At 40.7% G+C, this 27,074-nt stretch overlaps 1 protein-coding gene across 9 annotated transcripts in view; it reads left to right on the forward strand.

Annotated features, from left to right (window-relative positions):
- LOC109412936 (uncharacterized) overlaps positions 1-27,074 on the forward strand; it is a 118,715-nt gene that overhangs the window by 81,475 nt on the left and 10,166 nt on the right. For all 9 annotated transcript variants that reach the window (XM_062851197.1, XM_029859591.2, XM_029859594.2 and 6 more), the window contains 10 exons: positions 2,885-3,052; positions 3,119-3,540; positions 3,627-3,737; positions 3,806-3,958; positions 18,974-19,362; positions 19,423-19,528; positions 19,599-19,988; positions 20,051-20,255; positions 20,849-21,056; positions 21,124-21,687. In XM_062851197.1, coding sequence (XP_062707181.1) covers positions 2,885-3,052; positions 3,119-3,540; positions 3,627-3,737; positions 3,806-3,958; positions 18,974-19,362; positions 19,423-19,528; positions 19,599-19,988; positions 20,051-20,255; positions 20,849-21,056; positions 21,124-21,687 — 2,716 coding nt within the window. The remainder of the gene's footprint in view (positions 1-2,884; positions 3,053-3,118; positions 3,541-3,626; positions 3,738-3,805; positions 3,959-18,973; positions 19,363-19,422; positions 19,529-19,598; positions 19,989-20,050; positions 20,256-20,848; positions 21,057-21,123; positions 21,688-27,074) is intronic.

Raw genomic sequence — 27,074 nt, forward strand, 5'->3', positions numbered from 1 at the left:
CTTTTAGAGTGTATTCCTTCGCATGTACTTCTCTAGAATTTTCTCCACGATACCGAGATTCTATTTAGGAAATTTTTCGGAATTAATCAATTTTTTTCCGGAATTTGCATAAAATAGGGGTCCCGCAGGATTTTCCAGAATGATTTCAGCAAGTGTTATTCTGAAGATTCCCAAAGATTAAATGCATTCCTATCTGTGAAAGTTTCTGTAGAGATTCCTGTTGAAATATCTCCAGAAATTTTCCTTGGTTTTCTTCAGAAATTCTCAAGAGATTTCTCAAAAGATTTACCTTGAAACATGTCTATTGTTTTCTTGAAAATTTCCTTCAGAAATTCCTCCTGAGATTATAAGGGATTCTTTAGGAATTTCCTTCAAAGGTTGCTACAAAAGCTTGTGGCTGTATGTATTCCTTAATGTATGTCTTCAAACATTACTGCAGGAATTGCTCCAGGAATATCATCAGGGTTTCTTAGCAATTTTCTTAGGAATTTCTCCAGGAATTATTCTAGAAATTCTACAAGAAATTCTTCCAGAATTTCTCCAGGGGTGTCTCTAAGAATTCCTTCAAAGGTTTTTTTGTTTAATATGCAACTCCAGGAGCAAAATCTAAAGTGATCCTTCTGAAAGTTGCTTTAAGGGAATTTCTTCAGATTTTTCTCCAGGGATGGCCTAGGATCTATTCAGACCTTCTTTTGCGATTCTTTTAGAAATTTGAGATACTTCAGGTATTTCTCCAGTATTTCTCTCTCAGCAGTTCCCACAGAAATTACATTCAAAAGATTTTCTGAAGAAACCACTGGAAGAGTTTATGAAAGAATTTCTGAAGGGATCCCGGAAGAAAATTTTGAAGAAATCACTGTATAAATTTTCAAAGAATTTTTTACGACGAATTTGTAAAGAAATCCTTGGCGGAATTCAAGAAGGAACACATTGAAATCTACCAAGAAAAAATCGAGGAGGCATTTCTGGAAAAAAAATTGAGACAATATTTGAAGCCCTAGAGAAATTTCTTATAGCATCCCTGGGAAAATTTGTGAAGAAACCACGAGTGGAGTAGATTGTAGATTTTAAGATTCCCGAAGGAATCAATAGAAGATTTTTCAATGGAATATTTGGATAATTTTATAAAGAAATCTCACAAGGAATTTCTGAAAAAAAACTACAGGGAAATTTCTGGAATTCCTGGAACAATTTAAAGAAAGTTTAAAAAAATCTGAATAAGTTTGTGAAAAAATGGTGAAGAAATCCTTGAAGTAATTTTAGGAGAAATTCTGAACTTTTGATTTCTAAAGGAATCTTTGAAGGCATTTCTGAAGGAATTCTTGGATATTTTTTTTAATTCTCGTACAGATTTCTGAAAGAATCTATGGAGGTATTTCTCAGAAAACCCTTGCAAGTTTTTCTTGAGGAATTCTCGTAGAAATTTCTGGTGGAAGCTTTGGAAGAAATTCTGAAGGAAATTACAGAAAAAATCCGAAGCCTTCCTCGGAAGATTTTTAGAAGGAAACCATGAAGCAATTTAGGATGTTGGACACCGGTCCTAAGAAGGTTTTATAAACGAGTGCTTACATTAATTTCTGGAGTAATCTCTAGAAAACTTTAGACGAAATTCTAAAGGAAACTATAAATTTTCTCAAGTTAATCCTGAAAGAATTTTTCAAGGAGTTCTCAGATAAATTTCCCAATTCATTCCTGATTGAATTTCATAGATATTTCGTGGAATATTTTCTGAAAGAATCGCTGCAGAAATTAAAAAATACTTGGAGGATTTTTTACAGAAATTCATGACGCCATTTCTGAGGCTATGGTTTTGGATTGTTTTCTAAATGAATTCTCGATAATTTTATGGAGGAATCTCTTCAAAAATCTTTGAAGCAATTGATTCAAGGGCCTTCCTAAAATCATTCGAGGAATTTCGGAGAAATATCTAGTGAAATATCTGAATTGATATCTGTAAGAAACTGAAGAAATCTCGGTGAAACTTTCTGATTTTATCTTTGAAACATTGATTTAAACAGCCCTTCAAGGCGTTTCCGAGAGTTTTGGAGGGCCTCAGGTGCGTTACATGGGGTGTATGTGGGGTGGGTTTTAGGGGGGGGGGGGGGTTTCGGAGGCATTTCAGGATGTTTCAGAGGTTTTTTAGAGATCCCATCTCAATACGTTTCGAAACGCACCTGAAATGTCCTTAGATTCTCGAAACTCCCTTATTCGGCCCTGACCTGAAATGCCTATAAACGCCCCTGAAACCATTATCCCATTGAAACGCCCTTAAATCATTATCAATTTGAAATGCCTTTGAATCCCTTTGGACACCTTAAAAAGGCTCCAGAAATCTCCTGAAATGCTATCAAACGCCCCTAAGACCTCTAGGCTCCCCCCTAAAACGTTCCTGAAACCCCCTTAACCTTCCGTAACTCGTGCGGTTGGCTACCTGCGTCAGCACCACGCTAACGCTGAGTACAAAAAGCGAGTTTATTTCAACGTGTTGTACAAAATACAACAGCGCGATCGCTCGAGGGTTAAACTCTCTGAAACTACTTTGAACGCCCCTAAAACACTCCTGAAATCCCTGAAATCACCCCACGAAACGACCTGTTCTTGTGTACTAGATTCTCTTACTAAATCCTACTTAACTAACTTAATTCATGCACAAATTTCCCTCATTTTATGCATACTTTAATTTATGCACATTTTTAGTTTCTACATCTCCAACCATGTGCATAAAAAGAGGTTCCAGTGTACATAAAAAAACATTATTCAACCTAAATTGTTTACGATGCGCTGTGTATGCTTTTAGGACAAAAGTGTCCAGGCCTAGCAAATTTACGCTTTATTCAAATCCAAATACAATATTTTTAAACATTATTTGTTTTATATTCTATAGCTGATTCAACGTCCAACAGCCCGATGGCTGCCTCACCTCCCTGTGATATCTCGTTGATTCAGCAGAACCTACCGCAGAGCTTGACACCATTGTACGGAAAGCCAGCCTCTAGTCGCCGCACGGATAAATATAAGAAAATTGTCCTCTATATTCTGGCAGCCGATGATAGTAAGTTGATTTAATTTTTCAATCATATAGCACTGACCTAATTGCTCTTCTTTTTTGTGGTTTCAGCGTATCAAACGGAGAAGACTGTCCTACGAGATGTATTCAAAGGATTGGTGCAAAAGTGTCAAAGTCGCGGCTTTGAGCTGCACGTTTCGGATTTGCACGTGCAGCAAACCAAGGGCAACAGTTTAAATGTGACTAAATGGTTGAGCGGCCCGTTGGAGGCCCAAGGAGGACACGATTTGGCTGCCAACTGTTTGGCGGAAATTGCACGCCAGTCGTGTGATTCCTATCTGATCCCGATACTGTTCCTGAGCTCTACCTTGGGGGACCCGTTGCTTCCGCTGACGATTGAAAGTCAAGACTTCGCATCGGTGCTGCAAACAGCCGAGATTAACGCAGAGGACCGAGCCATTCTGGAGAAGTGGTACACATTGGACGACAAGTCGCAGCCGGCGTGCTACCGTTTGAATGTGAAAAACAACTCGGTGAGTGATTTATCGGTGCAATGTGTCCCTGGGGATATCACTTTGCCCGATGCGATGGATTGTGACATTGTTTTATGTGATTTCAGAATCTAACGGCAGAAGAATCGGAGAAGGAGCTCTCTACGTTGCTGAAAATTTTAATTGATATCTTTCCCAAAGAGCTACGGGATTCCTATCTGACAACGGTGGTTGAACAGGTGCTGCGCCGTGATTTATGTACTCGTGCTAAGTAGCGTTTCTAATGGTCCCATACGTTATATTGTAGGAAATCAACAACACTGTTCTGATCAACCAGGAGCTCTCTAAGCGATGTCTTTGGATCCAAAATACGATCTCACCGTTGAAGGTCACGGAAAATTCAACATCCGCCGAAGTGGAAATGGTTCGAAGAATTACCAACATTCAGGGCGATTTGAAGGTACGTAATAAAGCAGTATGTATGTATAATGAAAACTTTTTAATTATTTAGAGTTGTGGCACTGAATTGTATAAAGCCTGTATCCGCAATAATCGGGACACACAAGTACGGCTGTAGCTCTGTAATCGGTAAAAATGGCCAAATAATTGACTGAGAACTCTTTGGTGCATGTTTATTATTTGTGCCAAATTTCATTAAAATCGATGCATTACTTTTAACTGTGGATGAAAAATAAACAGACCTGGTTTTAAGCATTTTGTACAATCTTGACCCATTTTCATTCGCGCTACAGTTCAAAGCAGTGTTGCGAATACTCACTTGCAAGAGTGATACTCACTTGCTTCTATCTCAGTCCAGAAGTATGCTATCAAAAAATGATGTTTGAAGGGCTTTTAGATTGTAGTTTAATCTAAAAGTTTGCCGAATGAAGTAAAGGTCGCAGACGCATACCAAAATTGTGAGTGAGCTGTGAGTACGAGATGAGTAAAATTCGTGTAGTTTATACTCACATTGTGCTCACAGCTCTCTCACGATTTTGGTATGCGTCTGCGACCTTTACTTCATTCGGCAAACTTTTAGATTAAACTACAATCTAAAAGCCCTTCAAACATCATTTTTTGATAGCATACTTCTGGACTGAGATAGAAGCAAGTGAGTATAACTTTTCGCAAGTGAGTATTCGCAACACTGGTTCAAAGTACTGTGAAGATAATTATGAAATTTCGTTAGCAGTTATGATACTTACAGAGACACTTTCTTGCAAAATTTCATCAACTTTGATCAATTAGTTTGAAAGTTACAGGTGCTGATAGGAGTGAGTGTTAGTGGAAATTTTTCGCGTTTTTCATGTGCGATGTTTGCCTATTCAAAACTTTTGAATTTCTCAGCCAACTTTCATGAAATTTTCACAGAAGGTAGTTGATTATGTGTTTATTATGCCTGCAAAATTTGATGATTATTGTTATAGTACTTTTAATAGTACAATTGAAACAATAAAGGATGCTGAATAATTGCTGTCTGAGGGGCCAAAATCACGTTCAGTCCCAATACATGTTTCGACTATAATTCGCCCCCTTAATGCTAGAACTAGGTAACTTGTTTTGGAAAGTACGGGTAACAATGGCTGGTAAAACTTATCCTGCTATAAAACAAACACTTTGTTGGTTTTAAATGAAGCATCATTATGTGTTTTTGTAGTTTCAATCGACAAACTTTTGTTTATTGTTGTGAACGTTCACATGTAAACAAATTGCTCGCGATTTCGCAAAACCAGTTACCTAGTTCTAGCATTAAGGGGACGAATTGTTGATAGTGCATCGATTTTTTTTTGAAATTTTGCACATACAACAAATGTAGTTTGAGAGGTTTGTGTTCAAAATTTTAGCCATATCCTTTTCCAAATTCCAAAGTTACAGCGCTAACAAGCAAAACTAGGGGCTGTACAAAATTCAATGGCGCACATTCTACTCTTTCATTGCTACAACAAAAAGTACTGCATCAATTCACATAAAATTTTGTAGGTGAAATGAACACATCTGAAAATGTTATTAAGCCAAATTTGAAAGATTTTCATGCGTCTATTGCAGAGTAATAGCTGTATTTCTGTGTCCCGATTATTGCGGATACAGGCTTTATTATGACGTCTTTGAATGGGGCTGCAACCACCCAATCTGCATGGTATCTGCGTATTTACCAGAGAGGAAGTGTTGGACATAACGCGAATTAGTCACGAGCTGATCAATTGGCCTGTGCCAGATAAAGAACCACTATCTAACCATCGCTATATCGTTTTTGAACAGCTGAATGTTACTGCTCAAACTTTGCGTGACAGGAATCCCAGTTTGGTCAACCAACTGGGATCTCTTTACTGATTTGGTTGCGGCCAAATTTGATGGATACTCACCATCCATTGACACTCCAAGTGATTTAGATCATGCCGTTGATACTACGACGTCCTTCATTATAGAAGTTTTGTAGAAGCTTACCCTCTGCGGGGCTGCAAAACGGTGAGTCGAAAAGGAGAGCGTCCAACATAGCTCTGGTCCTCACAAGTTCCTACCTCATGCTTCCACGGGTCAAGCGATGACAAAGACCGCCAGCTAAGAGTTGTGTGCTTAGCTGGTAGTGCAGCCTGGGCACTGTTGTCCTTCTGACTTCAGCTAGATTGAGGAGGTACGTCTCGAGCGTCTGTTCATCAAGGAGGTGCGGCTCAAACAGCGTCTGTTCTGGGATCCAGCGGCTGATTATGAAATGCTCCTCCATTGGAAGCTATACCTTAGGTGGCAGCCCCACCACGATGGATAGGGGAACTTAGGCCAACAACCTACTGTTTCCGAAACCGTTACAGAAACCGAAAATGAAAGATTACGAACTGATTCAACTGCAACTTTTATAGTGAAACAAAGGACAAGAATTGGAACGTGGAATGTATTAACCCTAGCCCAGCAGGGTTAACTGGCTCAACTAGCCACTGAGGCATGCCGTATGAAGCTTAAGATCCTAGGACTGAGCGAAGTCCGTTGGCCGCCACCGTGGAATTGGTTTCCTGCTCAGCGCTCACGCCTACGCAGCGCTCATGAAGTGGGAACCTATTAAGGGGCTGTCCATTAATTACGTAAGGGAATTTTAGCGATTTTTCGATACCCCCTCCCCCCCTTGTAAGATTTTTTGTATGAGAACCCAAAATTTTTTGTATGGCGCGTAAGATTTTTCAAACCCCCCCTCCCACCATAAACCCTTACGTAATTAATGGACAGCCCCTAATGAGAGGATAATTGTAGCCAGATTCAGAACACGAGTTCGAAACCTTACCATGATCCAATGTTACGCGTCAATCGATTCTGCCAAATTGCAAGACAAAGAGAACTTTTACAGTCATCTGAATGCTGTCGTGGACAAGATTCCGAAAGGTGATATCAAGATCTTCATGGGCGACTTCAACGCGAAGGTTGGTTCCGACAACTCGGACTATGAGCACGTCATGGAACGCCATGGTCTTGGAGAAATGAGCGAAAACGGATCTGCATCAGCCGAAAATGGAGACGGAGCCTTTTTGATGTGCGGAACAAACGTAGCGCCGACATTGCGTCCGACCATCATCTCCTAATCGGCGAGATCCGACTGCGCATTGCTAGGATACATCGACAGGAGGAAAAAATCGGGTGATAATTTAACACACGCCGACCGGAAGACGCTGTGGTGAAAAGGTCCTTCGCCGAGGAGCTAGAGAACCATGTTGCGGATATTTCAGCAGGCAGAAGCGTGGAAGATCAATGGAGCGCCATCGGGTGAGCAACGCACCCGGAGAAAGCAGTGGATCACAGATGATACCTGGAGGAAGATAGAGAAGCGAAGGAACGTCAAAGCCGCGGTAGAGCGAGCGAAAAAACAAGAGCCAAAGCCGTAGCAAGTCAGCTCTATTCGGGTTTCGAGAAGAAAGTGAAACGCTCATGTAGATGGGACAAATGAGTATGGGCGGACTCCCTAGCCGACGAAGGCGAGAAAGCCGCAAACACCGGCGACATCCGTCTCCTCTACTATGTTTAACTTCGCCTTAGTGGGACTAAGATGAATGCTACAATGCCCGTGAAAGACATGTCTGGACAGTTACTGACCGACCCGGCTGATCAGTTGAAACGCTGGTTCGAGCACTTCAAAAACTTTTTTGAAGTATCGGTCACGCCATCAACACCTCAGCATGATCCGCCAAGGATTCGACGCATTACCCGTGTCAACACCGAAGCTCTATCAGTGCAAGAGATAGATACAGCCATTCGTAGCATGAAATCGAACAGAGCCCCAGGGGTCGATCGCATATCAGCTGAGAAGCTCAAAGCTGACCCCTTAGTATCCGCACAACTACTGCATCAATTATTCTGCAACACATGGGAAACCGCGACATTTCCGGCCGACTGGATGCAAGGCGACTTAGTATCCCAAGTAACAATCTGGCAACCAATTAGCTTTTGTGATATCTTATAATGGTTTTATTGTTACAACCGACATGCTATTTTGCTTACAGGGAGCATTAATATATGCCAAATAATCTTGATTTGAAACTATACTTATAAGTGTTTCAAAAGCCGTCTCTAGTCAAATTATAAAGTCAGACATTATGTGGCATTTAATATAGGTTTATTGCAGCCTCCTGTTCCTCCAGATAACCATTTGAATGAATATACAAACATTGGTTTAAGAGTGCCGTGATAAAATATGCTTTAAACTCATTCTGTTGTCATAAAAGCCATAACAAAGCCATTCGGTTTCACCTGAGAGTGAAAAACATTGCGTCCGACGCAGCGACTGCTGCTTGGGCTACTATCCACTGCCACGACGCCATCATTGTTCTTTATCATTCATCTATCATTTTATTTGCTACGGAAATATTTACCAAGAACCCAACAAGAACCTTATTTTCACCAACGGAGTTATCTCGCGGCAGACCTCGACGGTATCGAGCACCCGTTTGACCATCTTCCGATTACACAGAACATGTAATAAAGATTAAGTGCATCGCGATCTGCTAGAGCCATATCAGGTAGAAGATCCAAGTATGACATCGTCAGTGATGCATCTGTGTTATTGAAGAAATATTGATTAATACGGTTCCCGGTGGTTAGGCCAATTGAAGTGTGTTACTGTTGGCATTTTGGATCCATGTTGTGGGTAGTCTCGTCGATTTAGTAGCACTTTAATACGAAACAGCTATGACGCGAAAGTTTTGCTCGATTTAGGCTATTTCAATTTCAAAACAAACTGCAGCTGTCAAAATTGCACCAAGAAGCTGTTTGGTTACCATATAGAGTGAAAAATAACCAAACGGCTTTGAAAGGGCTTTTAATGTAACTGTTTAGCAATCAAATTATCTCCACAAATGCGTTCTCTAACCGTTCTGCACTAATAGTTGCTTTTATGAAATCAAAGTGGCAACAATAATGAAAATTGATATTTTGACTCCGACATGTTGATTTTCTGAGTTTTGCTGATTTCATTCTATTTGTCAACGTGACTTTTCATGCAAATTACTCCAAATAACTACTGTATTTTAAAAATACTACGCCTGTATCAACATGTAGATGACCATACCATCATAACATAAGCAAAGTTTTACAATTTGGCTACTTCAATGAAAAAATACATTTTTGTTTTAGCTGAAGTTGTCTGATGAATATGATGATCTTGGAAAGGGCGCTCGTTTTTTCGGTTTCCAATAGCAAATTTCACGATAAATTTTGATGGACGCCTAAATTTGGAGCACCATATAGTGGAAAAATTCCGCGAATGATTCGGGTACGGAGAATAGAATATTTCCATATTTTTATCGAATTGCTTGGTTATGTTTTCACAATGAATTTATCGAGGCTAAATGTAATATATAAATTCCACAATGTTACGATTAAAGTCATCATTAGTGAAGATGGCAACCTCTGTTCTGGGAAATATAACAACAAATGTCAAATTACTTTTATTCAAGCAACCAAATGGTTTTCAAATCGGTTTCGGTGCAACAATCTTGTTGCTAGTTGATTTTGATTCAGTCTTGAAACAGCTCTTTAATACACTCTTGCAAACCTTCGCTAGGATGGGCCAACTAGCAAAATTCTACTCTTCGGGAGGTTTTGATAGAAGAAATGCGGATAAAATTGCCATGACTACGGTTTTATCAGCATTGGTTTATAACAGCCATCTAGTCGTTCATAAAACTGAAAATGTTACTTGGGATAGGTACCCAAAAAAGGTGACCTGACTGTATGCGATAATTGGCTGTGTATAGCTCTCAAAGTCCTCTGCAAAGTGATCCTTAACTGGATACAGGAGAAAATTGACCAAATCAGTCGACGTACCATAATCCGTGCGGAGAACACGCAACGGCTGCAGGTCTTCATCAATAGATGCCTGCGATATATAATTCGTGCATGGTGGCCTTACAATTGGATCTCCAACGTGGAGCTCCATCGTCAATGTCAGCAAAAGCCGATAGCGACAGGAATTCGGGAGCGAAAGTGGAGATGGATCGGCCACACTCTACACAGGGGCGGAAACGAAATCTGCAAGCAAGCGTTAGACTGGAACCGAAACGAAATCAAGCAAGTCGACAGAAATTTGACCTGGCAACAGGTCAAGGCGATGGCTGGCAATCGCCCAGGATGGAAACCTTTCAATGCGGCCCTCTGCACCACCGTTGGTGCCCAGGACTGAAAGTAAGTAAGTTGGATATCGAGGGTGATAACGTGCCTTTTCATGCTATAATGGAAGCCACATGGAGTCATGGTGTATCTCCAAAGATTTTAAATTGGGTTCATCGAATCGATAAATCTTCTCGACATTGCCCCAAACAGCGGTTAGGAAATTAAGAGTTTGGGCCCCCAAAGGGGAAGTGTACGCTGATGTGGCAACTCAATAATAGCGGTTTCCTACTTATGGTTTTGCCGACGACAGTTGTTGTCGAATCAATTTCACGTCAGGTAGATCGGCGGGGCATGGGGGCTGGCTACCGATCGCTGGGAACAGCATGGACTTGTAGAAGGGAGTGGCATCAATCTCAAGAAGACAACGGTTCAGTAGCAGCGCTTTGGATTTGAGACTGGGGAGTTGTAGCTTTATTCCTCCTTTTTCTCGAGAACGAGCGAGTTGATACATTGGGATCCTTTCTGGGACCCTCCACAGGAAGTTACCCATGGTTTTAGTTAACTTTGTTATGTGTACTGCTGCGGGTGGGAGCACCGAGGAGAGGTACCAGACTATAGAAGTGGCAATCGTGTTCAGAAGAGAAGCCTTCTCATGGAGCGGGAGAGAACGAATCGAGTGCAGCCAGACTGGGAGAACTTATTAACCATTGCGTCCCAGTTTAGCTTGACCATCAAGCGAATGGAGTTGGCGAAAATGATACCGAGAATTTTGGCGGTGTTAACTGTTCGCAGCCACGAGACGTTGAGAGTATTTGGTCCGCTGGTGTCGCCGATGTCCACTGCGAGCGTTTTCTCTAGGTTGAGTTTTGCACCAGCTACTCTCGATGATACTTTGAGTGCTTGTTGAGATAATGCTAATGTCATCGGCATAAGCGACGACAAGGTTGTTTCCACGAACGTTTTCCAAATTGCGGACGAGTGGCTGGAGATAGATAGCGAACAAGAGACTGGAGATTGGATTGCCTTGCCGAACACTCCGTTCGATCGGAAAGGCAGCTGATAGGTGGCCGTTAACGAGTAACCGAGATGACGAGAGGCTAGATATGCGAGCGAGGAGGCTAACGAAATTCCGATTAATACCGAGTGAGCACATGGTCCGATGAAGGAAACTGTGACGGACCCGATCATAAGCGTGCTCTAGATCAAAACTGATCAATTTGCCTCTCTGTTTTTGTCGGATCATCTGTGCCAGCCGATCCTTGATAGAGAGGGTAGCTTGGAAGATGTTGTTCGGTGGATTAGCGCATTTCTGAGCATTGCTCAAAATGCGATGCGGGCGAATGACGTTCTCGAGGCGGTTTTTGAGAATGCGTGAGAACATTTTATAATCACTGTTCAAGAGAGAAATCGGCCTGTACGATCGCACGGTTTCGTCACCTCCTTTTTTCAGCACGATTGTCCCGTTTACGAATTCCCGGAGGAAACGTTCGGCTAGCGCTTTGTTCAACACTAAGTTGAGCTCTCGGTGGATGATGTCGTATGTTCTCAGGTAGCACTCTTTTGGTATTCCGTCGCTCCTTGGGGATTTTCTCCGCGATGCAGCTCGTATAGCTGAGAATATTTCGGTCGAACGGATGTTCTCCATGCACGTTTCGTTTGTTCTGTCGTTTTCAGGAACGACTCGATCACACTCTAAGGCACCCTACACACTACTCAAACCGTTTGACCAACATTGCCACCGCCCCCTGGTTGGTCGAACCAGCGAATGTTTCTGAAACCGTATGACGAACTGCCAAATCGTGTTGCACCAACATGTCACTTTGGTTGCACCAACATCTTCTCCCATTTGAAATCGCACTATGTTTGTGCAACAACGCTACACACGGTACGATCGGTTCGTCAAACATTGGCTCCGCCCACCGTTGTTTGAGTAAAATCAAACTGGTTTGATTTTTGCCGAGCAAACCGTCAACCGTCAAATCGGTTGGACGAACTGCCAAATCGGTTCGTCAAACAGCATCACACACGGTCAAACACAGCACCAACTCAACCACCAACCTGGGGGCGGAGTCAATGTTGGTCAAACCGTTTGAGTAGTCTGTAGGGTGCCTAACGCATTGTCGATCGTCTGAGGTTCTTCTCCTTCCCCTTCAGAGTACAGCTGTTGGTAATATTCGTGGAGATGACGTTCAATCGATTCGGACGTGTCGTAGCTCTCGTTTTGTTCACCACGAATATGGGTGATGATGGTTCGTTTCTTCCTTCGTTCGCCTATGTGAAAAACCGACAGAGCTTCGCCGGGAACGTATGGCTCGTTGATCCGGACAAAAGTATGCGAGAATTCTCTTCCCTTAACCTGGTTGATAAAGACAAGTGCGGTCCCATCGTGTTGATAACGCTCGTAGGCTTGTTGGAGCTCTGTGTATAAGCGTTGAAACTCGCGATGGAAGACATCGTGGACGATCTTCGCCTTGCGTCTGAAGAGAGCTTTGATTTTTGGTTTTGTGTGATCGATCCACCACTTCATCCAGGACGAGTAGTTTCTTTTCTGGCGCGTCCAAAATTGCCATTGGACTCGAAATTCCTCCAAGTTTTCATGAGTCAGGAGGTGTGGGCGGAGGCTCCAGAAGCCGCGGCTCGGTTCTCTACCAAGGTTGGGCAGGCACATTCGCATAGTGACCGCTTTGTGGTCAGAAAAACAACATACGTGTGTGTTGATAGTTCTCAGCTGTCTGCATTGGTTGAGGCTGACGTAAATACGATCAAGCCTAGCCGATGAGTTATGCGAGATGTGTGTTGGGCCTTCAGTTCGCGGGTGTAGTTTTTCCCAGACATCTACGAGTTGGAGTTGTTGTATGGTTCGCTGAAGTGTTGGGCTGTGATTATTTCCTGATGCATCGCATGCTCGTACTACATAATTAAAGTCCCCAGCCAAAATCACGTTGGGTGCATTGTGTCGGAGATAATACGCAAGAGTGTGGTTAAAAAACCGTTCTCTCTCCGGTCTGAGATTTGTACCGCTGGGAGCGTAACAGTTGCATAGGGTTACGTTGTTTGTTTAATTTAAGGCTGTATCAGACACTGTGCCGTTTTTCAGGCCGAAATCTTCGCTCTTATGTGCGCAGTACAATCAGCAGCACGCAATGGGTAAAGTAAAATACTTCTGTTCAGATAGCCAGGCTGCTATTGAAGCACTTGCGTCGGACACCTCCAGGTCGAAGATAGTTATCGCTTGTCGAACTCAAATCGAGGAGCTGAATTCAGCTAAGACCAAGCCCACCCGTGGGCTTAATACTACACACGCAACAGCAAGTCGTTAACGATTTTTAATTTCGTTATCAACCCATTTTCGCACCGGTCGTTCGTTTCCATGTGAGTAAAATAATGATCGGTCGCCTTTGCGCACCGGTGGTCTCTATTCTCTCCGTACCATCGGTTTTTTGCACTTCTGTAAATCATCGCAATATTTTGTGTATTTCTATGGGGTTATTGCAAATCTTATTCAGTATCATAATTTGTGCTCATATTATGAAAGATGGGGGTTTGGATAAGACTGAAAACTGTTAGTAAAAATTGAATTCAAATAAATAATTCCCTTGGAGATTTGTACCAGTTTTGGTGCGTTTAAAGATATCATTTTCTCAATAATTTATGATTGTATTTAATCCAGGAATTCAAGCAACCTTTTTTTAAATTATATGTTTGTTGCTTACTGTATGACTTGTAGGTTGAATTTTTATCTAAAATAATGTTGCCTTTCTCGCAAGAAATTTATCTGAATTTGAGATTATGAGCATCTTTTTTGATAATTAGGTTTATTGAATAATTACATCCCTTGCATTTCCAACACATTTATAACGTAGTTGTCTCCTTTACAACTTCGCGTAGGTCAAGATTCTTGAATCCTGGTCATAGTAGAAGCTGTCTTCTAACAGTCTGCGATAGGTTTGCGCAACCTTTTTTCATTAACGTGTATTTTAACATCAGCTAATTCTATACTCAGTCACAACCTTTTAGTTACAAAGCATCACTCGCAAATCTTAATATATATTGCGATCTTTTGGATGCTGGTATATGAATATTTTGTTGGAAGCAGATTCTATGCGCTTGAAGTAGCCTGCGTATTTGTCAAAGTACATAATGAGCCCACTCTCCTTTTTGGCACTTCATACAACAATTGTTGTTTTTTAACATCCAACGCCTTGCTTTTTCTATAACGAGGAACCTACAATATGGCAGTCCTGCACACTGCCTATTTTAATTGGCGAAACTTGGCAGCTCGACTACATTTTTTAAGATTTTTATCGGTATGATTTAGTTTTTACAAAAATAAATAACTGTAGTGTTTCTATGATATCTGAGTTGAGTTAGGTACAGTCAATGCATCTTTGAAAAATCGTAACTACTCTTATCTAATCTCATACATACGCGGAATCACCCTGGAAAGCAATCGTGTTACTTTTCTTGTCAATACTGATGCTTGCAGCATATCAGAGATATGGCACATGCATCAAAGCGGCCTTGTCTACTGCGTTGTATTTACGCGCAAAGATGATTCTTCGAAATACTTGGAGTACAGAATATTTTATTTCGGCAAGATACTTCTCGAATTTACAGGGGAGGAAGGATGCGTGGACGGTGAAGTTACCAATTTCGCACACTTTCTTCCTAATGTCTCGTTTATTTAATTTATTTTTTTTAAATTTATATTTAATAAACCACCCACTGACGACCACCATTTTCAAAAACAGCAATCTAACCAAAACGCTTTTGCCTTTTTGAAATATACACGACAAAACGAACGCGAGGCACAACTCTTTCAAAGCGGAGGATCTCAGCCCGGAAAGTGAAGAAAGAAAACCTTGTGGTCACTTATTACCGTCAAATAGTTTCTTTTCGGGTTAGAAAATACGCACATCTTCTCACCGGAATTTGCGTCGGATGACGATAATTTTGAAACTTGTCGGAACGAACTTCGCGAGTTATTTATTTGGACATTTTTCTAAATGTGCGAAACTAAGCTTTACTTGCTGCGTAGAAAGCCGGCTCAAACATGTACGTGTTAAAACAGCAAAACTCACTGAATTACTATACATTTCTTCAAATATTAGTTTCGAAACGATCGGCCGAATCAAAAACTAAAGGTGCGATTATGAGCAATCGTAACTATTTTTAAGAGAAAATCAATACATTTTCGATATGCATGACCCTAAAATTGGCGAAGAAGCGGAAACTTTATTCATTACATACTTAGGCAAAGCTTGTCAATTTAAACCTATTATTTTTCTGCGTTTCACAATTCTATGTCAGACAATTTGTTGTGTTATTCGTGAAACGATCTAGGGTATCGCGCCGCTTGGGCGGTGGCTTCTATATTCATCTGTTTTCCACTATAACTCAGTCAATTTTGAACCAATTGACTTGAAATGTTGTACACGAGTAGATACTATACCTATCTCACCACATTCCAAAAGTTGTGTCAATTGGTTCAAATTTGACTGAGTTATAGTGGAAAACAGACGAATATAGAAGCCACCGCCCAAGTGGCGCGATTCCCTATGATATTGATTGGTTGAAAATTTCAAATATTTGATGCAAACTAAAATAAATTCCTACCTATACAAAACAAGAAAATCATTCTCTAGAAACTATATACCTGGCAACAAATCCATACTCATGTTCTTTCGTCTCCTCTTTACGCTACCCAGAGAGCTAAACGCGAGAGAGCGCACGAGCCTACGGATAGAGACCGTACTTTGCGTGTCTCTATATTCTAAGCCCTGCTACGAACCGTACGTAAACTTTTCGCTTTCGAGCCCTACTTAGCAGCGACCGGTGCGGTTCGCTTTTTTGTTCGGGGCTCTACTTAACATTAAAACGCTTGATTGAGCCCATGAGTGGGCTTGGTCTAACGCTGTTCACTTTGTATGGGTACCTGGCCATTCTTCCATCGCTGGAAATGAATTGGCGAAATATCTAACAAATCTGCCAACACAGAATTGCAGCATGCTGGTCAAAGCATTGACTGGCCACTGCAGACTCAGCTATCACATGGCGAATATTCAGCAAACTGATTCATTGCATGTGATAGCTGTGAATCCGATTATGAAACTTCGTATCATTTTATATGTAACTGTTCAGTTTTTGCGCAACGGCGTTTCCGAGTACTCGGTAAACAGTTATTAAGTGAAACTGACTTCAGAAACTTGAACCTTCAGGACGTTCTGTTGTTATTATTATTATTATTATTATTATTATTATTATTATTATTATTATTATTATTTAATATAATTCATCCGACAGTTAAGTCTACATGAATTTTAAGAGGTAAAAATTACAACACAAATATAAAACAGTCATCAAAAACTCATCTTAATCTTCTAATTCTGTTGCGAAACTTGTAGGAAGCCTCGCCAAACTCGAATTCCGACTCCACCGCCGAGAAAGCTCTAATAATAGACGTGAGCGGTTCATTGTAGCCGTAGTCTGTACGATGATACCTGGTCTGCAGTAGAGAAGAAGTCCGAAGCACGCGTTGAGGAATACGAAATTCTAACTGCGACAACAGATCTGGGCAATCCACTTCGCCGTTCAAAAGCTTCGCGGCAAAAGTTGCCTGTTGAACCCGTCTTCGATGCTCCAAAGTGTCCAAATCCAGCAACTGGCATCTATCCTGGTATGGAGGTAAATTAGCCGGATCGCGCCATGGCAAATGTCGCAACGCCAGCTTCACGAATCTCTTCTGAACACGTTCAATTCGAAGTATCCATGTTGTTTCATATGGACTCCAAACGATTGCGGAGTTTTCTAGCAGTGGCCTTACCAAAGAGCAGTATAATGCTTTTAAGCAGTAGGGATCTTTAAAATCACGAGCGATTTTGGAAATAAATCCTAGTTGGCGAGTCGCTTTCGATATTACTGCACTGTAATGTAGACGAAAATCAAGTTTTGGGTCCAAAAGAACACCTAGATCGTTCACTTTGTCTACTCTGTTTAGCTTAACTCCATTAATGTGGTAATCAAAACGGATGGGTTTCTTATAGCGATGAAATGTCATCACCACACATTTTGTGGTACTGACGGTTAGTCTACATCGCCGGCACCATTCTACGAAAAGGTCCAAAAGTTTTTGAAGACGATGACAGTCTTGTTCCGTACGCACGACGAGGTAGAGTTTCAGGTCATCTGCATATTTCAGTTTGCACTTATCACCCAGTAATGCCGCAACATCATTAAAAAACAATGTGAAAAGCAACGGTCCCAAGTTGCTTCCCTGAGGCACACCAGACGTACTGGAGAATGGTTTTGAAACACATGAATCAAGCTTCACACGGAGAGTCCTATTGGTCAGGTATGACAGCAACCACGTCTTAAGAGATGTCGTAGCACCAAGCTTAGCCAGTTTATAAACCAGAATCCTATGGTCTATCTTGTCGAAAGCAGCTTTAAGATCGGTGTAGATGACGTCGACTTGAGTGTTATGTTCCATAGCCGTAACGCACGTGCTGGTGAATGTTAACAAATTGGTAGTAACCGATCGGCCAGGAATGAAACCGTGCTGGTCTGTGGAAATGTAGCTCCTCGAGTGATTCAAAATAGCCTGACTTAGTATTATTTCAAACAGTTTAGATGCTGCCGATAAGCTTGTTATACCCCGATAATTTTTGACATCCCGACGGTCCCCAGCTTTAAATACCGGAAACATGAATGACTGCTTCCACAATGTCGGAAATTTGGCTTGTTCGAAGGAGCGGTTGAAAATGGCAGCGAGAGGTTTGGCCAAAGCAGCTGAGCAACGACGAAATACCACAGCAGGAATGCCATCCGGCCCAGGTTTAACAGAGTTTTTCAGCTTCTTCGACGCAGCGATAACTTCTTCTTCAGTGACGACAATCGTGTCCAGATTCAAAAAATCAGCAGGCACGTTACTTGCTGCTGATTCCGCTTCATTGTCGCTAGCTCCATCCTTATCAAAAACAGAAGCAAAGTGCTCTGCAAACATCTCACTCGCTTCCGCAGTACTAGATGCTTCTTTATCGCCAAGTCGCATGTTTGATGGAAAGCTAGAGTTTTTCCTTTTACTATTGACAAAACTCCAAAAACTACGAGGATTTCGCCGTAGATTCCCCTGAACTCTAAGAACATGGGATTTGTACAGGGCGCCATTAAGCTTACAGTAGGCACTGCTTGCACGTTTAAACACCCTCTTATTGTCGTTAGTTTTGCACAGCCTGAGTTTCCGTTGGGCAGAGTTCCGCTCCCGTTTTAATTTTCGCAGTAACGGTGTACTGTTCTTGACCCGCTGCGGTAAAGAGCTATAGGCTTTCTTTACGCTTTATGCGTTATCACAGTTTCCTTTTCAGGACGCTATGTGAATCCATTGTGGTACGCTTATGCGTGTATGACGATACTATTCCCTTATCTGTCCTTTCCCCTTTCCCATCCTTTTTCCTTCCCTTCTCTCTCTCAGGTAAATGATGAATAGGTTCGTGTTCATGGCGATGGCACAAATGTCCCAAATGGAGGAGAACGTGCCTCTAAAGTCGACCAACTGATACCTGATACCTGTCACCAACGAAAATATTAGAGAGCATGTCATTATCTGTTAACAGTTAGGACAAAGTGTAATTGCTGCGTCTTCTTTGTTGCTGTTTTGTGCCTATTTTGTCCGACAATTCTCTTCTCTGCGGGGGGTCTGGTTGTGGACGGAGTGCACTCATCTCCGACTACCCTCGCTAGCTGCTATTTTGTGTGATGACTGATGAGTTAAAAATAGTTTCTTATGAGTAAAAGATCTGACAAAAAACGGGCTGACAAATTGGGTTCTCACTGTATTGTTTTTTTATGTCACTACTAAGCTGTTCCCAATCATCTTTTCTTCTTTCAGAACCACCTGACCGAGAAGCACATCCTTCGTATTCCGGCGAACATCGCCCAGCAACAGGATCAGTTTGCCACGCTACTGGAGAATTGTCTGTCCACCGAGATTGATCTGATCGTCGAGGAGCACATGAGCAAATATTCGATTCCCATGTGCACCTACGGAGTCGATCGCCGGCTGCTGAGTGAAATCGAGGAAGTCAACCGCCATTCACGTGTTCTGAATGAAAATTGCGCCAACTTTTCCATTACGGATCGGGTGAAAGAGTACCTCACCAGTAAACGACGGAAACCGCTGGTGATTTTCGGCAAAACCGGTGCCGGGAAGAGTGTTCTGGTGGCAAAGATCTCCCAGAATATCCATACGTGGCTGCCGGATTCTCATTTAGTTCTAAGGTAGGTAAACCAAAGGAAGGGATTTGTGTCAACCTGACAACTGATTATTGTGACTTGTAGATATACCAATCTGACTGCGATGAGCTCCGATGTGACCTCGTTGTTAGGATCAATTACGGAACAAATTTCGGTGCTCGTGAAAAGTGTACCAACTCGATGCCATCATGTAAGCACTAGAGTTATTTGGAAAAGAAAAGAACGATAGAACTTAATTCCATTCCTTGTCTTTGTTACAGACCATTGAATCATACTCGGAAACTTTGAAGCAGCTGATCGAAGGCACAAAACAGCAAATCACAATCCTGATCGATTCCGTAGATAGTCTTCGGGATCTCGACGAGCTCGATTGGCTTCCGCTGGAGCTGTTGGAAAATGTGAAACTGGTTCTGACTGTATCCTCCACATGCACCAGCCAGGACCAGTTCGGTGCGGAAGACATTGTACTGAAACGGTTGAAGGAGAAAACTGGCGATGCCGACAGCTTCCTGTATTTGACTCCTTTCACTCAAGAACAGTGGGAGGATGTGCTGTGTTTTGGCGGTGGGGACATTTACTCGGCAAACGGCGCTCTACAGTTACCTGATGGTTGGAAAAAGTCTAATGAGAAAATTTCGGTGCAAGCAAAGGTTGGGTTTTGAAGCTGTGTAATTGTTGTGCAGTTCAACATTTTACATTTTTTTCTCTTTAGATACTGTGGTGGCTAGCTTGGCTTGGAGTGACGGATTTAGCTGATACCTCGGTGTCGTATATTAGCGAGAAGGTGTTTGAGATTCTGGAGGAAAAATTCACTGGCGCTTTTACTAGGTTCATTATATCTGTCCTGCTAGCGGCGCGGGAAGGTCTACTCGAAACGGAGATTATTACGCTTATTAGGAATTCTAATTTAGTTACAGGTAAGGTTACACAAGGAAATGTTTGAATACGAGAAAAACGGGATATGATGTGGTTTGAACTCGGTACTGCGACATTGTTTTTCGAAAATTGTTAAGCAAAGCAATGATTACTAAAACATTTGAGTATTTCTCTGAGAGGGTTGAACACCGCTAGCTTGCATTCTAGGAAAAGCTTTTCTTCAGGAGAAACTTTTGAATAGTTTTATCAGAGGTTTTTTCTTCTTCATTTACTGTCTATTATTTCAAGATGCATTGCTACAAACCTTGGCGCTTTAGGCAATTATAATTGCAGTGTACTCTACTGAGTACAGTCATTATTACAAAAAGTTGAAAATAGGGTCTGGGACCATTTGGGCAGAAGCACCTATTTTGGGCACTTGCTGCTATAACCCAGTCAATTTCAAACTGATTGACTTGAATTTTTGAACATGGCTAGACACTGTGCGTATCTGATCGTGTCTCAAAAATCAAGACAATCGGTTCAAATTTGACTGAGTTATAGCAACAAGTGCCCAAAATAGGTGCTCCTGCCCAAATGGTCCCAGACCCTAGTACCCTTTTTGCAATGTTGTATTAAAAAAATCGTTTCGCAGGGTCCACCACCAAGTTATGGACACATTTTTGCTGGAAAATGGGACCATTATTTTTGCACAACAAAAACATAATCGTTGTGGACAAAACGCTCAGAGAAGTAGCTAGGAAGCGATACGAGAAGGACATCCAAGAAGCGCACAAAACCCTGTACGACTTCTTTGAAAAGCAACCGAACTGCTACACCGACAAGAAGGGGAAGGATAAAAGGTAAGGAAACTTTTGTTATCTTATACCTCCTGCTTGTTTTTGTCGTAATTTCTGATTTCCATCGCAGCTTCAACACTAGGAAATTCATAGAACTCCCATACCACAAGTACAAGCTAGAAGCCAGCGCAGCATCCTTTGCCACGTCGTCTTTCCTCACCGATCTGGGCTGGCTTCACGAGAAACTAACCGCTACCGGCTGTGTTCATTTGTTGAATGATATATGTTTAGTAAACTTAACGGAAAATGGCGACGATCCAGCTGTGGGCCATTTGATGGTGCTGAAAAAGTTCTTGGAAACACACTTCAAGGCCCTGAACTACGATGGTCAACAGTTGTTTTCCTTGTTGTCCGTGTACATCGAGGCAGAAATGGAGACCGTTGGCTCGAGCTTGACTGAGAATGAAGTACTGAAAAAGTGGCGAGTTTTCATCGATTCCAGTCCGGTAACATATCTGCAGAAGCTGGAGTATAGTGAGGCAGGAGTAATTACGGAAGAACCACCGAAGGAAAGTGGAGATGTGAAGAGTGCACCGGTGGGTTATGATTTGATAATGAACTTGAACATTGATGGATTCTTCGTTATATCGTTAAGCACCGAGAGAGAGGAGATTTGCGTTTGGGATGTTGCAAAGTAAGTATGTAGATCAATATTCATCCATTTTATTTATTTAGTATAGGGTATGTGTGCCATTAGTAATCTCATGCTCCCATTTTCATCCTATTCGAAAACAAGCGATTACGGCACCGATTGACTCCGTTCTTTTTGCTTTCATGGGTGCTTACTTCTAACAAAAAATACAAAAATAAGAAACAAAACAAACAGCGCTTCAATCCTTTGTTTTTCGTGGGATGAAAATGGGAGTCACATGCTTAATAAGGGAACCAATACCCTACTACATCATATTCAAGGTAAAACTGAATCAACAATATTTCTCCATAATACACAGTACGTGGTTATCAATCTCCAGCCTCGGCCACGCGCAAAGCTCGTTAGATCTCCTATCACCTGATTCGAACACCTTGCACTCTTAAGATATTCACTAGATTTGCAGGGTTGTTGTCCGGCATTGTCACAACCGACCCTGCCCATCGTATCCTTCCAGCTTTTACCAACTTCCGGATGCTAGGTTCGCCGTAGAGTGCAGCGAGCTCGTGGTTCGTTTTTCTCATGCATACCGTCAAAGACGGCTCCAAGCACCCATCGCTCCAACATTTTCGCACGGTGACTGGTCCACGCAGCCGGCTTGATATCTTCCTACAAACTCATTTACTTTAGGTGAAAGCAGACAACACGGTCTGGAATAGCATTTTGTAGGTGACATACTGAATTGTGATTTTTCGGAGGTTTTCACACTCCAACGTGTCACCTTTCTTGTAGATGGGGCAAATGACCCCTTCCTCCGGTAGGTGATCGGTCACTCGGATTCGGACTGTTAGTCGGTGCAGGCAGGTAGCCAAATTTTCCGGGCCCATTTTGATGAGCTCTGTTCTGGTTTCAGTTAACTTACTGCTCTTGAGCTGCTGGATAATATCCTCAACTTCCCCCAACGTGGAAGTTTATTCTTTGGTGTTCCCTGCTGTACTGAGATTATCATATCTTCCGTTGCTGCCTTAGCCATCCATATCTGCGCTCTCAGCACCATTAATTTTCAAATTTTGATAACATTACATCTGGTGTTCCGCGACGTTCGGTGTTAGGTCCTTCATTATTTTCATTATTTATAAATGATTTGCCCTCGTCATTGAAATATTGCTCCATTCACCTTTTTGCCGACGACGTCCAAATTTACTTGTATGATAGTCATAATAATTGTTTAAACGAAATTAGTTTCAAAATTATTCACGATCTGCATAACATCTTTCTGTGGTCGCAAAATAATCTTTTGCCTATTAACCCAACGAAAACCAAAACCATGCTTATAAGTAAAAAATAGGAACACAATCACATATCCTGACTTATTCTTCAATGGCGAAAAAAATGAATTTGTTGATAAAATTTGCAACTTGGGGATAATATTTACAAGCAGCTTGAGTTGGGACGATCACATGAATGCCCAATGTGGAAAGATATTTGGATGTTTGAAGAAACTAAATATGACAACTAGACATTTCAGTACGAGTACTAAATTAAAACTGTTTAAATCTTTGATACTCATTTCGTGTTTGAAGATTTTCTTATATCAAATTTGCATAGCGACCTCATTGGTTGTAGTTTTTCGCATTTTTACAAATTAAGATCTTGTGTCACCTTTTGTAAAATTATGTTTTCTAAAAACTCAGGCTATTTGTTCAGTAAACTGAATCCAATATGAAGCGATATAAATAGAAACTACCTCATTCCACAACATCTGTCTGTTTATTATAGTCAATCTCTGTTCGCACGAGGCGTTGTATATTGGAACCAATTGTCTCTCAACATTAAACCTAATTCAACGATATACAACCTTAAGCAAAATTTGGCAACATAAATCAGCTATATGATAGGAAACCTCAAGAACATGATTCCGATACATAATATCTTTAAGAATAATCATAGTGTAGTGATAAAAATGGCTTTCAGCTTTATGCTACGCCAGTGGTGCTCAGGCTGAAGGATACCGCGGGCCAAATTTACAATTCAGGATCGACCTGCGGGCCGCAAAGAGAATATCGATGCAGAAAAACAACTTAAAGAAGAATTCTACAACACATTTATTGAAAATCTGAATTGTAAGGGACAAACTTTTTAATCTACTCCCTTTTGGAGTTTCTATTTTTCTTAAAGGGACACAATTGACTAATAAACTGTGGATTTTCTTGGTTCTACTTTTGCAGAACCTTAAGTTTTTTTTTGTATTTTAAGGAAAAAAATAATTTCGATTCATAAGTTTGAATTAGAAAAAGGTTTGAATTTCAATTTCAAATTCCAATATTTCAAATTCTTGTTCAAATTTAAACAAACATCTTTGGAGTCGTCCCTAAAATTTCTTTGAAGCCACTTCACGATTTTCTCATGCAACTTTTATAAGAAATTCTTCTGAATAGCTCCAAAAATGTATTCTGGATTTTCTCCTAGAATTTCTCCTGGAGTTGCTTCAAAAACTTCTGTTGAAATTGCTTATCCAAATTTTACTTGGAGTTTCTTTTAGTATTTCATAAATTTTCATGGAACGGCCCCAAGAACTTTTTGTGGATTTGCCTTTGGAATTGCCCTGAAGTTACTTCAGGAACTCCTCATGAATCTTTTCTAAGTATTTCTCCTAGAATGGCTTTGGAATTTTTCCTTGTTATTTTCCTGGAGTTAAAAATTTACGTGAAGTAATTCCATAAGTTTCTTCTTTAGTTGCTCCCAAAGCGTTTTATTAAATTTCTTCAAAAAAAATCTTCTGAAGTTTTGTATGAACTTCTACAAAACCAGAGTTTTTCATAAATATTTCCCAAATTTCCTCCTGGAATGCCCCTAGAATTCCTTCAAGTTTTTGTTTAAGGATGCATCCTTAATTTATCCAAAAGCTGCTTAAGATTTTTCCTCCTTGAGACACTTCACAATTAACTCCGACAGCTTCTTCAAAATTATCTTCCAAAGTTTCTGCACGAATTGCTTCAAGATTAATGTTCAAATTTTTCGTAGGTGTTCTAGACCTCTTTGATTTTTGTTGCAGTTGATCCTGGAATCTTGTTTGTAGTTACTCCAAAATATTTTTTTTAGTTGCTCCAGAAATTTCTTCAAAAGTTTTTTTTGCTTGAGTGGCACCAGAGCTTTTTTTCATGACTGGTATGGGCTTAGCTGAAACGCTGGAGCATTCCAGAGTCGTGAGTTCAAACCTTACCAGAACGAATTATTATTTTTTGTTTATTTATCGTTTTAATTTGTGTTCCACACTGTGAAAGTTGATCAGTTAAATGTCTTGTGTTTGATTTCTTAAGAAATTTAACGATATATTTCAAATAATCATTCAAAATTTTCGATTCGTGTCTAAGTACTCCGCGGGCCGCATCTCAAGGCTTGAAGGGCCGCATGCGGCCCGCGGGCCGCACGATGAGCACCACTGTGCTACGCGAATAGTTGTAAAGAAAGAAATAAATAAATTAAGGTGCTCACCCAAGTAACAATTTCATTTTTATTTTTTATTTTATCTGTATTAACGAGATTTTTAGCCCTAGGCTAGTTCATCTCGGGACCCACGCTTTACTTCCCTTCCGAAGGAAGAACTCACATTATGTGAGTTTGTCGGGAGTGGGATTCGATCCCAGGTCCTCGGCGTGATAGTCAAGTGTGCTAACCATCACACCAGGTCCGCTCCTAACAATTTCATTGCTGATTGGTTTTCTTTGATTTTTTATTAGGGGTTTATTACAGCAATAATTAAAACTCACAGTTTTATGACTGCTTTTATGAAAACAATTGATAAAATGTTTTATAGTATACTTGCAGATATCCATAAAGACAGATTTTAAGAGTAAACAAAACTTTCAGATATGTAAACCTTCTAGCAATCATTATTACCACAATAAAACTGTTAAAAACTCTCAACAGATGGCGATCCGTTCGATTAGTAACGACATCTGTTGGTTGAAAAGCAGAACTACGACACTGCTAGGTTTATTGCGGTCATCATAAAAGTAAACTTGATTTCGTTTTATTTTCGTTGATTATGGTTGTCGCCATATTGGAGAATTAGCTAACGTGATTGAAAAATAGTTAATTTTGCTCAAATTAGCAATGAATTGATAGTTTGCCACCATTTCTATAACATGCTCACATAACCCAAGTAACACAGAAAATATCTTTTAAAATCAACGTATTAAAAGATGTATTATATATGTCGTATATCTGTATTAGAAAACAACTTGTGTTAAAATTAAGCTCCATATATGTTTGTGAATTACAAACAACATAAATACAATTTGTTTTCCTCATCGACTTCAATATGTATAAAATGAAGCGATTTTACTTGTAAAGAACATTTCTAGAACACAAACAAATCGTGATAAAAAAATCATTCTTCCAACATTTAACTTGAACAACTTCAGGTGTACTATGCACTCTGCTCCAACTGCAAGGCCAGAACGGCAGTAGAACCTAACCGCTGATCCACCCGCGTCAACTAGAGTTTTACGCATTACAACGAACTTTTTGGCTGTAATTCTCTGATGGTAATGCTCTGTTTCTCCCCTCAGCATTTCATCAGCACCAATAATAGCTGCTGGTTATTGATTGTTGTACAGGATCATCCGCCAGCGGGTTTGCAGTGTACTGGGGTTCTGTCGCAGAGATCCGATGCACTCAATAGTCATTTCAAGTATCCTCGTGCTGCTAGCCAATTGGCCGATTGGAAATGAATTTCCTCACTCGCGAAATATTCTGTACGCGTTGACCCATACGCTGACCAGGTTAATAGTCCACGATTATGCTAAGAAAGCTCGCGGAAACCAACAATTGACGAGGGTGATCACCATAAACAAATTAAACATCACGATGCTTGACAATAATATGTTGACATTTGGCTAAGCTCTAACCTCACTAAAGAATAAGTTGTAATAAGGTTATTCCAATATTGTAATGACATCCTCAAAACAAAATTAATATTTTGATATGCGCGTGTTAAATTAACGCTATCAAGACGTATTACAAAAGTTGATGACACATGCCCCCACAATTCATTATTGGATTGCTATCATAACGCAATTTCAACGTTGTTTCAACTTAACAATGATAATGAAAATTTATAGAAATGAATATGTTTTTCAGCAACAGTACCGGTCAGAAACAAGTTAATATGTTCTTAATTGAAAAGAAAATGTTAAACAAAATTAGCCTTATTATTTCTTTTGTTTGCGAAAAAAAAACTATTATTATCAGTTCTAATGTAAAGTTTTGATAATGGAATTTCATTAGAGACATTGTCTGTGATAATCATCGTAATTCAGATTGAAAGTTTAATCAAAATTGTGATTATGATAGTTTATAGCATTTTGAACGGTACTGTAGGTCTTTCGAAAAGTCTGCCATATTGCTTCTGCGTGAGGATTTACAAT

Source organism: Aedes albopictus, chromosome 2, assembly GCF_035046485.1.
Source record: "Aedes albopictus strain Foshan chromosome 2, AalbF5, whole genome shotgun sequence".
Lineage (NCBI taxonomy): Eukaryota > Metazoa > Arthropoda > Insecta > Diptera > Culicidae > Aedes > Aedes albopictus.